The sequence below is a fragment of the Ostrinia nubilalis genome, chromosome 20 (assembly GCF_963855985.1).
Source record: "Ostrinia nubilalis chromosome 20, ilOstNubi1.1, whole genome shotgun sequence".
NCBI classification, from domain to species: domain Eukaryota; kingdom Metazoa; phylum Arthropoda; class Insecta; order Lepidoptera; family Crambidae; genus Ostrinia; species Ostrinia nubilalis.
This window is the reverse complement of record NC_087107.1, coordinates 3,123,475-3,140,329: the sequence shown is the minus strand read 5'-3', so window position 1 is coordinate 3,140,329 and position 16,855 is coordinate 3,123,475. Positions and strand designations below refer to the sequence as shown.

Below are 16,855 nucleotides of genomic sequence, written 5' to 3'. Positions count from 1 at the left end.
CTAAGAAGTTGATTTATGTGATGTAATTTTATAGTAATTTCATGTGTGTAACGTATTTATTTCTGATCGAGAATTTACATTTATTACTGTTACCATTGGTACCACTTAATCCAAATTATTAAGTTTTAAGTTCATTAAAATTACTGATTTTTCTATGTTAGTTTTATTTAATAATAATCATTTTGAAATTTTCATCGTCAAATTTATATGAAAATAGTGACATTTCTACCTGAATTAATAATACAACATTAACATGTTTTTAATTGAAAACTGTCACTGTCTCAATTTTAGTGGAAAAGTGACACTATTTTTAGGGAAAAAATTAAATATTAAATAAACCATTATGATAATTTGAAAGATAATTATATTTCCGTAAAAGCCAAACAAGCCACTACTGGTATTTAACAAAAAACAAAACATTTAATAGCATTTTGCTCATTTTGCAAAGGTTTTAAAATTTGAGCATTTCAAATGCTTTTCCTGAAAAATCGACTTTTTTGTATAGTGACAGTTTGATTATGAACGTGCGATTTTTATAGCTTCTTGTTGTTTAATTCGGACCTACTGATCATATTTCTGTGGCGGATTTAAGTAGAAGTTCCGCTGGAAGTTGCAACACTTAGTCACGAATCGTAATTGTATGTTAATAATTTCGCTGGTGCGAATTTTCCAATGATGTAAGTTCGGTAATTATTATCCAATGGATGAGAAAGTTTGGGAAATTGAGGAAAATTCTAATGTTTTATTATTATACCATGAATAAGGAAATACAGGTACTAACTACACGACACTTGGGCATGATGTTGAGTGGATGTACCGTTTCGGTGACACGCAAATTAGAATTAATATTTATAATTACCTACTCTAATTAGTTTTAGTTTATTTAGTTAGTTGTTTTGTTTCGCTGAATAAAATATTTCATTTTCATTATGTTTTCCTTTCAATTAGTCAAAGATTTCTTCAAACTCTCCACATAATATAAGAAACTTACAAAATCTGCTCTTTATTTATTGTTTTAGTATAGATTATCAAACTCTTTAAACACACCATTTGGGTTTACCATTCGGCTAATTACAAATACACGGGTAATGTACTTAGATGTAGCATTAGGGCAACTAAGTAAATATTACTACATTTATATTTTACTAGCTTTCCGCCCGCGGCTTCGCCCGCGTGGAATTTAGTCAGTTACAGAAAAACTTTACCGCGCGCGTCCCTGTTTCAAAAACCGGGATAAAAACTATCCTATGTCCTTCCAGAGACTCAAACTATCTCTATGCCAAATTTCATCAAAATCGGTTCAGTGGTTTAGGCGTGAAAGAGATACAGACAGATAGAGTTACTTTCGCATTTATAATATTAGTATAGATTTTATTTCGACACAGAATTCTCTACCATATTTTTTTTCTAACTATTGACAACATTCCAAAAATCCCAATGACCTATTAATTAATTAACTGGACAATAGTATTTGAAACTTTGAAATCAAATCAAATTATTAACTCTAATCAAAAGTTTTAGTGGCCAAATGACTCTACCATTTGGTATTTATGATATCTTTGATAAATCTTTGTCAATAATGTACAAAAAAAAATAATTTATAACGTAATTTCTCTGTAGTAGGTATTATCAAGCTACTCGATAAATGTTTCTGTATGTTATGTATGTAATAAATCAATACGGCAATCGTCGTCCAGTTTACGCAAAACTGAATTATAGCTATTTCAAAGATCCCTTATAAAAATTAAGTTGAACGTGACTGAAAATGATTTGTTGACACTAAAATCGGGAAGTCCCTAATGAAAATTATTTTTTGCAACTCATGTTATTTCTAGCATAATAGTTAGTAAAATTGCTCGTGGTATGAAAATTTAAAGAGGAACTTCTGCCAATGACATTATGAATGGATGTGTGGTTTCAGTATATGCAGCACTTTATTTATTACGAAAAGTACTCATAGTTTTCATAACGTTCATACTAGTATAGGTAACCCATCAACATCCATGGGGTGTCCATAAAAACTTTCATGCCTATTTTCACCTTTATTAGGTATTTATTACGGTGCCACACTTAGCAAAGCATCTATTAGTAAGTACGTATGCATCTTCTCCTAATCCCCATTTATTCTTTCTTCTCTATACCAGAATTCGTCAAAATCCGTTCATTTAGGCGTGAAACCGTGACAGACAAATTAACTATACTTTCGTATTATTACATTAGTATTGTAAAACGTTTATCAAAGCTGTTTGTATCGATCGTGTCTTCAGAAGCCATTATCACTGATCTACCTAGATACAATGCTTTCAGCATTCAATAAGTCACTGCAGACTGCCAGAAAAGTTGCAGGATTTGTATAGAGTTGATAAAACATTTCTATAATATTTTTGTAAGAAATAATCTTTAGCTTTATTAAGTTTTATTTCACTTTATTTAAGAACATCCAGCCTCCTTTTATATTTTATAACTCGCCTTTTAATTCGTACAGTAAATGAATGTGAAGTGCTTACCAGTAATGATTACTACAGATAAAATAGTACTATGTAATGAGGATCAGTACTGTTGTAGAAAATTCAATAAAACTAGTATCTACGTTAATCTTTAAGACATAAGAAAGATATATCTTTTTGAATTATCCAAATCGGACCATTACTTACGAAGATATTAAGTAATAAACATAGGCCGTTTTTGCCGCTAAAAGTCAACGTACGCAGGGCCGCGTGACGTCACTATATCCGAATCGAGCGCAGCCGGCGTACTATTGGGATGGAAAATATTTTTTTCCGGCTAAACTATCAGTTTTAGAAAAAAACTTTTAATAACATTTATTCATCAAAATAAAGTAACCTATCGACCAGTAATTTTAAAAAATAAAAATTGTGAAAAATAAGTATCGCTATGTCCAAAAACCACATTTTCATAGGATTCGATGGAATGCGGAGACGCGGTTGGGGTGAGTGTAACTTTATGATTGTTTGTATTGAACATAATAATACATAATTTATGATGCTAATACCCAGTTTCTGGCCGGGGGGGGGGGGGGGGATAAGTCATACCCAGCTTATAGCCTGGGGGGAGGGGCAAGCCTTACCCAGCTTCTGGCCTTGGTGGGAGGGGGGGAGGGGCAAGTCATACCCAGTTTCTGGCCTGAGGGGGGGGGGGGGGGGAAGTCATACCCAGCTTCTGGCCTGGGGGGAGGGGGGGGGTGGTCAAGTCATACCCAGTTTCTGGCCTGGGGGGGGAGGGTATGTAATACCCAGCTTCTGGCCGAGGGGGAGTCATACCCAGCTTATGCTTATGGGCTGGGGGGAGGGGCTAGGTTTACCCAGCTTCTGGCCTGGGGGAGGGGGGGGGGGTCAAGTCATACCCAGTTTCTGGCATTTCTGGCATGGGGGGGTGTCATACCCAGTTTCGGGCCTGGGGGGGGAGGGTAAATCATACCCAACTTCTGGCCGAGGGGGAAGTCATGCTAAGCTTATGACCTGGGGAGAGGAGGGGGGCGGGGGAGTCATACCCAGCTTCTAGGCTAAGATTAAATAGATTTTCAGGAGGGAGCAGCTGTCCTTTCCTGCAGCAGCTGGCCCGCCCATGGGAACGGCGAATAGATAGGTAGGTACGTAGGTTTAACTCAGAAAAATTAAATAACAGGTAGGTATTGCGTGTACATCGAAATGATCTTCATAGCAATGTCTTGTAGCCTAGGCAGAGTGTATCTGCCTCAGCTATTATTGTTAGAAGTTAATAAATAAATACTTATACATTTTTATATTTTACTTGGAAGAAGATATGACTCTAACAACACTTATGAACACTTTATTTGAATAAATCGCCAAATATATCACCGCGGAGACCCCAATCGCGTCTCTGCGTTCCATTGAATCGTATGAGCGTATGGATTTATTGCGTTATTTTTCACAATTTCTATTTTTAAAATTACCTATCGATAGCTTACTTTATTCTGATCAATAAATGTCATTACCAGTTTTTCTCTAAAACTGATAGTTTGGCTAGTAAAAAATATTTTCTATCCACGCAGTACGCCGGCAGCGTTCGGATCGGATATAGTGACGTCATCGTCGCCACGCCGGGCGGTCAGTGAACTTTTTTAGTAATTTGGCCATAACTTCGTCAATTTTTGTCGTAGAACAAGAATTTTTGGACTGTGAATTAAGGATTTCTTAGCCCTATAAATCTGCATTCACAGCTAAAAATCGAAATGATCCTCATTGAGATAGTAACTTTAACGTATTCAAGTTACTAACAGCATCTGAGCATATTCGAGGCAGTTGTGTCAGTACATACGTTGAATTTTCATGAAAATAATTTTGTTATACTTATAACAATATGTACTTGACCTTATTATCGTTACAGAGAATAGATAGATCCATATCAAGTTCTCTCTAGATTTTCAGGTATGGTTGTTGCAATTGACGAAGGCGAGTGAGCTTTACATGTACGAGTATGGTGGCTCGCTACTGTTTGTTTTTCAAAAGTTTTGATAGACATAACACTATCGTTATGCGTATGTACACGTTCACACACAAGTAAAACTCATTCGCCTTCGTGAGTTGTATGTGTTCCTCTGAAAAACGATCTCGACAGAGTTTTCCAGCGATTTAATAGAAAGTCGATCCTTTATTTGTGTTGTATTTGTGTTATGGGAGAAGTTGGTACAGAGGTAGGTAAAAAAAAGAGTCAAATTCCCTACATCTATTTCAATCTCTCAACCCTATATTATGTGACATGCAATAAATAATTTGAATTTAAATTATAGAACGCTAGATATAAAAAATTGCCGATTAGTGACATTGGAGACTTATTTTTTTTACGTTTCCCATAACCATGCTGCACTTCCTCTCAAATCCTCTCATTTTCACTTATGGCCGAAGTTCAATAAAGGTTACGCCCTTCAGCAAGTTTAACGTTTAACTTTCTTCTAAGCATAACAAAAATCAACGAAAGTCCACAAGTCCTTGCCAAATATTGTTTCAGCAACTCTATATAGATCTATCTCAGCCGTTCACTGGACGGAGTGAACCTTCCTATAAATACAAGTACTCGAAGTTGCCCAGCACATTACCTCACTGCGAGCCAGGGGCCACTCCCCGCCTAAACCGATAACGATTAAACACTGTGAAAGTATTGGAAGGTAGACTAGACTTCAGTGATGCTGTGTCGCTTTTTTGAGTGCTTCAAGTGTTTTAGCTATTAAATTAATAAATTGTATTTTAGTGATAAAGTTTTTGTGTTTCAGTACGACTGAAGAGTATAAATATGAAGGCGTTTAGGACAGTTCTGTTGTGCTTAGGTAAGTTATTTTTTACTTAAAACACAATTTAATATCTTAATTTATATTTTGAACAACATTAATCAATTATCATCATAGGAAAATTACGCTTTTTTCAGAAAATACAGACTTTTCTAAACTCTACATTTACTAATTTCTATTTAATAATTATGTTATTTCAGCAATCACTCTTGTTACTAACGTAATGGTTGCATATCATATTAATAATGAAAAAATATTAAATACGCGCACTTTATTTTAATTAATACATAATACAATATTTCATTCATAATTAAATCAACTTGAATAATGTTAAGGCTCTTGACGTTCCTGTTAGTAAAATAATGCCCGAATACTTACTGATATTAATTTTATTTATATGAAAATTTATTCAAGAATACACTAAAGCCTGTGAATGAATGTACACTAACCCCCTTACTAATAAAACTTACACGCTCGTTGAACAGTGTTTTAAAGTGATGTTTAGTACGGAAATGTCATTTTAAAACAGTGCTCAACAAGTGTGTAACTTTTTATTAGTAAGGGGGTAAATACACATTAAATTTCAGAGCCAAATCGATTTAAGCCACGGAAATTCTCGAGTTTGAAAAAAGCTTTCAGCAAAGTTTCAGATTTTTATCAACGTTATCAGTCCATTTTAAAGATGAATTTTTGAGCAAAGGTTTTCAGCGGTCTTTGAATAGAATCTAGCAAGTCTTAAGCTTAGATTTATTTATTGCCTATGTCCAAAACTAAGTAATTGGAGAAAGTGGAAACAGGAGTGATAACTTATTAAAAAATAAAACATTTTATTAACCCACATTCTCTTATTAAATTAATTCAACTGTCCGATTTTCATGACACCATATCAACATTCTTCCACCGAGGAAATTAATAACCTTATTTATGAAAAGAGTTATTATTTAAGTATTACATAAATCAATTACTTTAATTAACAGTTTTAAATGTCCTATATTTATTATAATTTATGAAACCAATCAGTCGTAGCAAAGTGGGTTAATAAATCGCTTTTTATTACGGTGAAGAGAATGCTTAATTATTTTTATTGTTGCGTAAAATACAATTTAATTATTGAACATTGATGTGTTCGATGTTTGTTAAAAAGATTCTTTTGTTGCATGTTATTGGTTTATTGTATAATAATTCATGTAACGCGTATTTCGGAAGTTGATTTTGTATTCACGCAAGTTTTAGTTCCTCAACGTTTTAACGCGTTACTACGTAACGTTATTTGATAACGATAGCGTTGCGGTTACCATATTTAGCGTAATGAATGGTAATTATGAGCGTTTAGTTAGCGGAGTGTGATCGCGAAACGCACGGTTGACCGCGATTGTTGGCGGGACGTTTTTGACTTATTTTTTGTGGAGATTAGTATCATTGTCAACTTTTCAATGGTTTCTAATTGACAGATTTTAAGGTGTTGTTGAGAATATAGAACCTTTATGATCACTACTTTTGTCGTAGATGTGTAGGCTGTAATTTATATTTTACAGGATACTTAAGTAAACTTTTTACAAATAAACTTTTAGATTGTACTTATAGGCTTTACTTGGCTTGATTTAGGTACTTAGGACTCGTGAAAATATTGAACTCACTATTAACAGAGAAAATAAGTACTCTGAAGTGATTATCATAATAAATGATCATATCTAGGTAGATACTTCAATCGAAAATTCCGTAATGCTGTCTCTACCATACGTGTCCTTCTGAAAACCTACATTATTCAGGTCAAACCCTAGGTAGACGCTGAAAGCTTAAAACCCAGAAAAACCAAGTCAAACTCTAAAACACTAAAGGCTGAGCTTTGAACACGTTTAATATCCTCAATCCATATTCCAGGCACCCTCTACGTCGCCGCCGCCGCTCCCGTCGCCCGAGAAAGCGCCCCCCAACAGGCCGAGTACGAATATGACTACGAGTCCTCCGGCCAAGTCCAGGCACAGGAGCCCCAAGAGTCTGCAAGCCATTATGACGCTTATATCCAGGACGTTAAGGCCGCTGCCACCGGCGACAACCAGAAGAAGGGTTTCAGCAGAGGCAGCGGTCTGAGGACCATCGCTGTAGGCTCTGCCAATCAAGCGAAGACAGCGCTGGGTAACCAAGCGGCTGCGGCGTACCAGGCGGCGTATGTAGCGAAGAACACTTTAGCCCAGTCAGCGGCTCAGGCTAGTGCGACAGCGCAGGCAGCGCTGGCTGGAAAGCAAGTGATTCTGTCGGGGTTGGAGCAGCAAGTCAGAGACGCTAAGGTCGGCCTGCAAGGAGAAGAAATGCAGCTGCAGCAAGCTAAGAGAGCAGCCCAGTCCGCGGCGCAAGCGGCTCAGCAAGCTATGCACCAGGTGAGTTTCATTAATCGAGACCTCTTAAACTACTAAGGCCCGATTCGACCAAACTTTTATCCGAGAATAACTCCTGCTATAACTGGCACATTGACACTTTCTGTGTGGGAAATATGTCAAAATGTCGAATAACTGACGATTTATTCTGAGATTAATATTTATTCTTGTTTGGTCAAATCCACCCTATATCTAGTCCAGTGGTTCTTAACCTTTAAGTCATGAGGGACCATTTTATAATAGGGATAATTTCTGTCTTGTCAGGGACCACCTCTTAATCGGTCAAAACTAGTTTGACTGCAAAAATCAGTTAAAAGTGGTTTTAACCAAGGTGTGCAAGTGCACTTCGTGGACCACTTGGAATGTCTCCAGGGACCACCAGTGGTCCGCGCACCACCGGTTAAGAACCACTGATCTAGTCGAAAATGTGTCTTAAAGACTATCTCCTATCTCAATCCGGTGAAGTTAAATTATCTTTATGGCTACTGTTACATTCAGTCCTACCTAATGGATTAAAATTCAATTTGCAAAAAATTCAAACTCCTAACTTTTATAACCACAATCAATAAAATTGAGGTCCTTCTATTATTTTGCGTGAAATATAAACAGATTTGTGATTTCTTTGAAAACTTTGATGATCTTACATTACATCCCCTTTCTAGATTTAGAAGTAAGTTAAACTAATATGCTCTAATATCTTATTAACAACAAATATCGCCATGAGTGACAGTGACTAGGGCTTATCTCAAAAGCCCTCTCTACCAGTTGACCAGTTATCAAACAGAAAAATTCAATTGCTACATGCCTACTTAGTTACTTTTATTTCGTGTGTAAGAACTATTGTCACTCCCATAATGCTGCCATACTTTTACATGTATTGTAGCGTAGTGATTCTACAAAATTGATTTCAAATTGTTTATTTTGCGAAGCGAACTTGCAACAAAGTTATTGGTTTTACATTCAACAAAGCATTTAGCAATATCGCTACAATGCTCCAATTTAAATAATTTCCAATTAATTGTAATTCAAATCATACGCAACGTAAACTAAGTATAAAAAGCTTGACAGTGATCTCATTTCGAGTTGCATATTTTAAAAGAAACCATCGACTTTTTGTTGCTCGTTTTGTTCGTGAAAAAATCGCAACGGCTTACGTAACACTTAGATGGAGTCTGGTGATGAAAATGACAAAACAAATAAGTGGATATTGGTTAGAAATAATTGTTTACGTAAGTCTAATCGGTCCAGTTCCTACAAGAAATCGTTCGATTTGACCGTGTTGCTCTTTTTGGTCTGGAAAATGGTCAGTTTTATTGCAGCTGTCATTTTTAAAAAACATTTCGCAGTTTGCAATTATTTTGAAGTTCTGGTTTACCCGTTTTTGCAACGCTGCAGACTGCGTTATCATAAGTTGTAGAGTAAAAAACAATAAAAAAGCCAGTTCAAGGTAGTTTGACAATGACCCCGCTAGTCATGTAGTTCGTTGTTTCGATTTGATTACGATTCAACATTTTCTTTGGTTGATCTATGTTATAATCGGATATTATGAAACTTACAACTGTTACGCTAACGCTATTTCAGATTTTCATAACTTGAGTGAATAATTCATGCGATATAAATAAAATAATCGTAATGGTTGATCGTAATAATGTCTCATTAAATGACACAAAATGTTACTAAATTCCAGTTAATTTTGGCTAACATAACTTAAAAAACACACTCTCTCATATTTAATATTACAAATTGGTCTAAGCATTGTTGTTTATTAAAGACATTAACCAATATTGAATTGGATATTGCTGTTTCAAGCCTTTTTTGCGGAGTTAGTGACAGGTCACAGTCAAATTGCAACCGCCATTCGACGCGCCATCGGTATTGCAGTCGCAGGCGCACTTGCGACAATTTTCGCAAAACAACTGTCCAATGTTGAAATCACAACCAGTAAATCGATATTTTTTCCAAATCGATAGCCTTTATTTATTTTGAAGTATCGCGCGAGAATCGTGCCAATAAATTTGGTAGGAAGTACAAATCTCCTTGACTTAATACACTCGTGTTGTTAATTATTTATTTGTTTTGTGCACAATAAATCAACACTATCTGATATATGAAATAAAAAATTAATAATTACCGCACATTACTAGTTAAGTATTTTTAAATTAAAGTATTTATTGGAGGAGATTTAATACTATTTGTTTATGAAATCTAATTTAATTTGTCCGCTTAATAACAAAATGACGGGATGTTAGTATTTTTATAATTACTTACTTATAGCCAATTTAATTAATGTAATGCGCTGATTAAATAAAATTACACGCGAAATTTTGAAAGTAAATTAAGTAGGTGTACTTACTTAAGTAGCGTTTTATGTAAGACCTACGTACCTAGATAATGAAATAGAAATGTCAATGTCTCGTGGTTAGAAATTGTTTCTTGGAATTTGATCCTCGACCATGAGATAGTTTTCCTTCCGTTAATAATACGGTTAGGTAATCATATTCCCTTTTATTGATGAATCTATCAGTGGCTAAGATAAATATTTACTCGTACTAAAGTCTAATAAAAGTAAGTTTACCTATTTTGATTTGGTTAGTACTTAAGTATGTACCTATATAAAAAATTTATATGACATGCAATAAACCAGAAATAGTTTTTACACTTACCTACTTAGTTGACTCTACCACCACTTTCTTAACAGCTGGTGGTGAAGTTCACCTTCATTCTAAAATTAAATCATAAATCTTGGTAGAGCCCATACCAAGAGTTGGTAGTGCCTTGCAGGACACATCGGTGTCTCTATATTGCTGGCGCTTGGTTTTCTGGGATAAAGATGAAGGACATGGCGAAGTATTCAGGAATAAGTATCGAATTTTACATTGTCCTAGCTACTCAATGATATCCTAAAAAGTTGTCTTTAGCTTCGACTTGTATCTACGAGTCTCTATCTATACTACTGGTAATTGGTAATCGCGCGTAATATCAGGTGGGCCTCTGCTTTTAATAAAGATGTAGTAAGTGCTATACTTTTGTAATGAAAACAACAATTCAACAAGTAATTAAACTTATTTAGGCTATCAACTTCTCAAGGTCGTAAGCAGTCACACGGTTACTAAACATTGCTCAACTTTTTCAAATTAAACCGGCACCGATCGACCGTTTAATTTTAAATCTTCTGATGCAAAGCTTTGTGTTTTGCGACATTATTATCGAAATTGGAACACATTCACTCTTTGTTCAACTCTTTCTTATTTCTTCGTGACCAGTAGATAGGTTAACAAATAATTTAATAGCTTTTTATAGGTAGTTCTCTTGCACAACCATTTCACTTAATGAAATTTTTGGAAGTTTCATTCAATGCCTATTGTAATGAAGTTTTCTGTTGTGTAATTTATTTATTAAATAACTTTGATCTATCGATTTTGCTCTAATTAAATAAAAATCTTAATCATTTAACCATGAAAATTCATTGGTTTCCGGTTATTCTATTTACGTATATTTTTGGAAGTTTCATTCAATGCCTATTGTAATGAAGTTTTCTGTTGTGTAATTTATTTATTAAATAACTTTGATCTATCGATTTTGCTCTAATTAAATAAAAATCTTAATCATTTAACCATGAAAATTCATTGGTTTCCGGTTATTCTATTTACGTATATGAGCTGTAACAACATTGATATTCAACAAAGAAATAATTTAAATAAACTTAATTTAGAAACTCACACAAGTTAATTTTCCATTGGGTAGGAGGTAGGTAGGTACATATTTAAGCCCTTGGGTTTCCTGCAAAAGTACTTAGGTTGAATTTTGATGGAAATTGAAGCCACGATAGCCGAACGGTGAAGGGGTCGGACTGGCCGACTCGTCACCCGAGGAACGCGGGTTCGAACCCCGACCGCTCGACTATTGTGGTGAGCCCAGAGCCCCGATTACGGTAACTTTTATAACGTCTACAATCCAGACGCGTTTCTGATTCTGCGATACGATTGGTCAAAACAGCTGACGTACGCTGTTGAACGACCAATCGTATCGCAGAATCGAGAAGCGTGTCTGGATTGTTGACGTTAAAAATTACCGTAATCGGGGCTCAGTTTGTGTCACGCATAAACGAGCTAGTACGAGGGGGCAACGGGACTACTTATTAGTATTTTGTGTACCCAATGACTAATATTCTTTAAAAAAAGGTTCGGATCAGGAAAAGTCTGTTTCTAACATGCTATCTAAACGTTCTAGGTGAACGTGATCCAAGCTGCCCTGAACGCCGCGCAAGCTACCTCAGAAAACGCCAACGAAGCAGCGTCCCAAGCTGCCGGTGAGCTCGGAGCACAGACCGCCATGGTCGGCGCTGCACGACAGAGGCTGCAGACCCTGCAGGAACAGCTGCATGGAGTCAGGATCGACTTCGAGGCCACCCAATCTGCTGCTAGGAAGGCTCAGGTATGAATAGACCCAACTGAAGAATAAGGTCATGGTCGTGCTGATTGTCTCAGCAAGCTGCTCTGGGTCAGGATTTTGAAGCAGCCTAACTTCTACTAATACCCGGGTAAAGTATCTTGGGCAATATTTAGACTTTCATCCGAAGTGGGGCAAAAAGTGCTGCTGGTCATAGACAGGCTCCACTGGTTCTAGATGCAGTTTAGATTACAATAGTTGGGAGTGAGTTCGAAGCTGATACCAAGATCTATGCTTAGTATAATCAGGTAAGTAGGTATTAATGCTCTCACAACCCTTTTACACTAAGTTTAGAACTAACTCCGTAAACTCTTTATATTAAGTTACGTCATAGTCCAGGAGTCTAGAGAAAAAAATTAAAACAAACATTTTATTTTTTAACAAATTTTAATCTATTAAGGACAGGCATACTTCCTCTTGTTAATAATTGCATGTTTTTGCTAAACAGGAAGCAAAGAACGAAGCAAAGGCGTACATAATTGAAGATATAAGAATAACCATGTACTTCTAGTGAATGATTCTAGCTGGGGTAATCTTTAATAAAAGGCTGATTATGATGAAAAATTTTCTTTCATTTCTCAGTTTTTCATTTGAATACTTTCACCATTTTTGTCAAAATGTAAATTAAACATTAATTAAAACAAGTGGGTGTTTAATCCGTAGATAGGATACACATCATTATACGAGTTCTGATACCCTTATTCAATCATGAATCTATACATTCTTTATTTATGTCACAGGCGGCGGCCCAACAAGCCCAAGCTAACGCCGCGGCAGCGGCAGCCAAGGCAGCAGCAGCTGGTCTAGGAGGTCAGAAGGACTCCTCCCACGAAGGTACGGTTTATGAGGAGTACCAGGTCGTCCCAGCGTCAGAACAGAACAACAGCCAAGAACAATATTACACTCTGCAGTCGGATTACCACCACTAGTAGCAATAAGGTTTTAGGTGCACCAGGCCTGATTCTGTGTAGAGTTCTAAAATTGAATTTATTATGAGAGAATAATTTACTTTTTAAATTCTTATCCTTGTATTAGAAAATGATGCTCTAGACTTGATTTACCCAGGCATAGATTCTAAGCTGTGATTGGTTGAATTGCAATATTTAAACAAATCACAGACTTGAATCTAGTCAAGTGTAGATTCGTCTACGAGCGTCATTGCTTAATACGGGACTTAGATTAAGTCAAATACTCTCTGTCTTTAACTCTCTAATTCAATTTTTATAGACCAAGCACAGTAATCGGAACCTTATGTTCTAAGGTTTCAACTTTTTCAGTTTATTCGTTAAGTTTCTGATAATTTATTTAATAATAACGCCGAGTTATGCATTTTCAAAGTGATGCGAAATAAACTAGACAAACGTTGGACCTAAGAACTAGATAAGTAATAAGGTTATTGTTACAATAGGATTTCAACCTAATGATTAGCTTAAAATATTTATTTGATAACTTTTGAGTCCTATTTTAATCTTAACCAAAATCTAGGTTTTTACAATGTGTAAATAAACTATTTTTGTTAACATAGCTAATTTTTACAACTGAATGTTGTTAGTCTTTTATATTTTTGAATGTTTTTATACCTTTTTATATTTGCAGTTTATTTATTCAGTTGTTAATATTATATTAGGTGCTTACATTTTTGTATAAGTATAATTTTTTATAGTTATATTGCAAAAATGGCAGCACCATCGATTTGGCACGCAGTCACCACCATCACTAACATAGTGCTAATATTTTGCAAAATTAAGTGCGATGTCTCCAAGCCATAGTGTGCTACAAATAAAAACCGATGTTTGTGTAAGAAAAAATAAAAGAGTTTTGTTAAAACTGCTTATTTTAATACGAACTTGACGAACTCTTGACTATTTCTGACACTGGACTATTCAAAACTGAAACTAAACTTAATAATAAGTATGATGTCTATCTGATAACATGACTCACAGAATCTGAGGTTTATTTTCTCTTAACATACTCAACTACTTTACTTATCAGTTGGTTATCACTCGACTTGTTCTGACTTGACATCTCACTTAATTCTACTATGACTTGACTAACATTCATCCCTAACATTAATTAAGTACCTCACCACCTATACAATATTTACCTGCAATACACGATTCCTTAACACTAACACACTAAAGTATTATAGAGATCCGATCAGATAGCTAAGAAAACCAGAAAAACCCTTGCAATAAACTTGGCGATTTTGAGAAATATTAAAATAATATATTTAAAAAGTTCTCCACTCTGAAGTCAATCATAGCAATATTACAGGACTAAATCATATTTTAGAATTTAAAGACTAGGTTCGACTCCTGGTCAGGTAAATTATGAGTAGGAACGAGAAAGAAAAATATTTTTATATTTCGGCTATTTGCTTAGTAGTTCTCAGTCTTACAATCCAACTGATAGGACCAGAGCCTAGTGAATAAAATGGTAATTAACATAATAAAAACTCACGCAAGCCCCGCTTTCATCACTCACTTTTCTCGCCTTCTAACGAATCGAGTAGATTCGTAAAGCGAGTTGTTTCATTCTTTCAGAGGGGTCCAGCGCCCAGGTCCACTACGAGACTCAAACCTCACAGCAAATTCACCCCAATCATGAAGACACCATACCCACATTCGACAATGCACTCGAAAATACCTCACTTAAGCCCATCGTGCTTGACATTGACCCATACGCAACAAAACCAGTGCACTCCAAACCAGTTGACACAGTGGAAATAGAGATTTTACCAGATCCATTTGCTTTTAACCAGCACAAAAGCACAAAACCTCGAGCCTTACCGGTCAAGGCATTTAACGTAAAGTACTTTGCGAATCAAAAGTTACAAAAACTAACAGCCAAGCCGATCAAATTGTTAGACGCAGATTCGTTCGAAGAAGTGTTTCCCGATGATTATGTAGATCTGAACAAATTTTTCAAGAAACAAGGAATATGGTCGCAAGGAAGTAAATGGTGGTAGGTTGTGGGGTCTTTATTAACGTATAGTTAAAACATTTCATCTGCCCTATTCTAAAGTAGATCTAAATCACCTAGAATATTATTTTATCCGAATTGCTGATAAAAGTGAGCCTAAAAATTCGTAACTTGGAAAAAGTAAGATTTATTTATTGACGAATCAATAGATAGCGATAGTTATTCCAGTCAGATTATTGAATTAATTTACACTCGAAACTTTTTATACAGTGTGAGTCACGTTAAAGTGTACATGAAAATAGATGAAACTAGACCTATTTTTATCTACAAAAAAGAGGTCAAAAAATTTTTGAGATTTTTTTTTTAATTTTTTATAGAATTTTTTTTCTTCCAATTACTTATTGTAAAGAAAACGTAATAACTTTTAAACTAAGTGGTATATCCTGATAAAATAAAAACAGTAATAAAGCTAAATAACAGGCGATACTAAAAAAATACATAAAATACACAAAAAAGGCCAACAAATAATAAAAAATGATACTTTTTGAAAAAAATCTGCTTTTAAATTCGTGTTTTTTTGGTTATTTGATCAATTTCTCCAAAAAATGCCCCTATAACAGGTGGTTTTTATTACTTTGTATTATTTTCTATCGTATTATCTTTGTAAAACCAAAAATCGCATGTCTCTATCCCTATCACAAAATTTGCTATGATCGGTTGAACAAAGGCCTGCTACAACATTATTCTCCGCTACAGGTAGAGAAAATTTTAATTTTAACTAAAATGCTTATTTTACTTCGAAATCTTTTGTTTTTATTTGAAATCTAACTTGTCTTTATCAAAATTACAAATCTAGAGCCATTTTCAGTTTCGTTGTTAACGAAGCGTTGAATAAGCGCCCGGAGAGGCTTAGTTCAAACGATCATTGCAAACGTTGTGATAGGGATAGAGACATGTGATTTTTGGTTTTATGAAGGTAATACGATAGAGAATAATACAAAGTAATAAAAACCACCGGTTATAGGGGCATTTTTTGAAGAAATTTATCAAATAACCAAAAAAACACGAATTTAAAAGCAGATTTTTTTCAAAAAGTATCATTTTTTATTATTTGTTGGCCTATTTTGTGTATTTTATGTATTTTTTAGTATCGCCTGTTATTTAGCATTATTACTGTTTTTATTTTATCAGGATATACCGGTTAGTTTAAAAGTTATTACGTTTTCTTTACAATAAGTAATTACAAGAAAAAAAAATCTATAAAAAATTAAAAAAAAATCTCAAAAAAATTTTGTTCTCTTTTTTGTCGATAAAAATAGGTCTAGTTTCATCTATTTTCATATGTACACTTTAACGTGACTCACACTGTATAGGCCTAGGCTTATTTAATTATGGTGGAAACTGAAACTCTTTCTTATAGTCCTTGTTCATCAGAATAATTAACACAAACGTTTAAATGGACAATAGGAGGTAGTACTTTTATTCGGGCATCATTGAAACAACCCCTACGTGGATAGGGTAAAGAAAAGGTGACATTATTTTTTGCAGAAGTTCATGACGCACCTGCTGAAGAGGCTGAGGAGGGTGATGAAGAAGAAGAGGAAGACTGCGAAGAAGAGAAATAAATAACCAAATAGTAAAATTAATTGCCATTAAGTTTTATATTTTAGTTTTATACATCTGTTAAGTTTGAAATAAAAACATAAAAAATAAAATCGTTCTACATTTTATTAGCAACTAGCTTCGTAAATTTAATACTAAACGTCAATGTCAGTCAGTATTGATACGTTTCATTTCACAAAAAGAATTGAAGTATTATTTAAAACGACCCTATATTTTACAT

General features: G+C 34.8%; 1 protein-coding gene across 2 annotated transcripts; it reads left to right on the top strand.

Annotated features, from left to right (window-relative positions):
• Positions 1-5,067: 5,067 nt before the first annotated feature.
• On the top strand, positions 5,068-16,709 carry LOC135081460 (uncharacterized abhydrolase domain-containing protein DDB_G0269086-like). 2 transcript variants are annotated; one of them, XM_063976158.1, is made up of 7 exons: positions 5,068-5,146; positions 5,252-5,305; positions 7,148-7,644; positions 11,872-12,075; positions 12,831-12,924; positions 14,634-15,054; positions 16,561-16,649. In XM_063976158.1, coding segments are annotated over exons 2-7 (1,251 nt in total). In that variant the 5' UTR covers positions 5,068-5,146; positions 5,252-5,271; the 3' UTR covers positions 16,562-16,649. The 2 variants fall into 2 exon arrangements, with proteins under 2 accessions (XP_063832228.1, XP_063832229.1); XM_063976159.1 differs by lacking the exon at positions 14,634-15,054 and having other exon boundaries at positions 16,561-16,709.
• The last annotated feature ends 146 nt before the right edge of the window (positions 16,710-16,855 follow it).

What these genes read in the sequence shown, in the direction of transcription:
- LOC135081460 (XM_063976158.1), top strand. Translation starts at nt 5,272, where the DNA reads ATGAAGGCGTTTAGGACAGTTCTGTTGTGCTTAG. An exon ending in CTCAGCAAGCTATGCACCAG is followed by an intron (nt 7,645 to 11,871) that starts GTGAGTTTCATT and finishes TAAACGTTCTAG; the next exon opens with GTGAACGTGATCCAAGCTGC. An exon ending in CTGCTGCTAGGAAGGCTCAG is followed by an intron (nt 12,076 to 12,830) that starts GTATGAATAGAC and finishes TTTATGTCACAG; the next exon opens with GCGGCGGCCCAACAAGCCCA.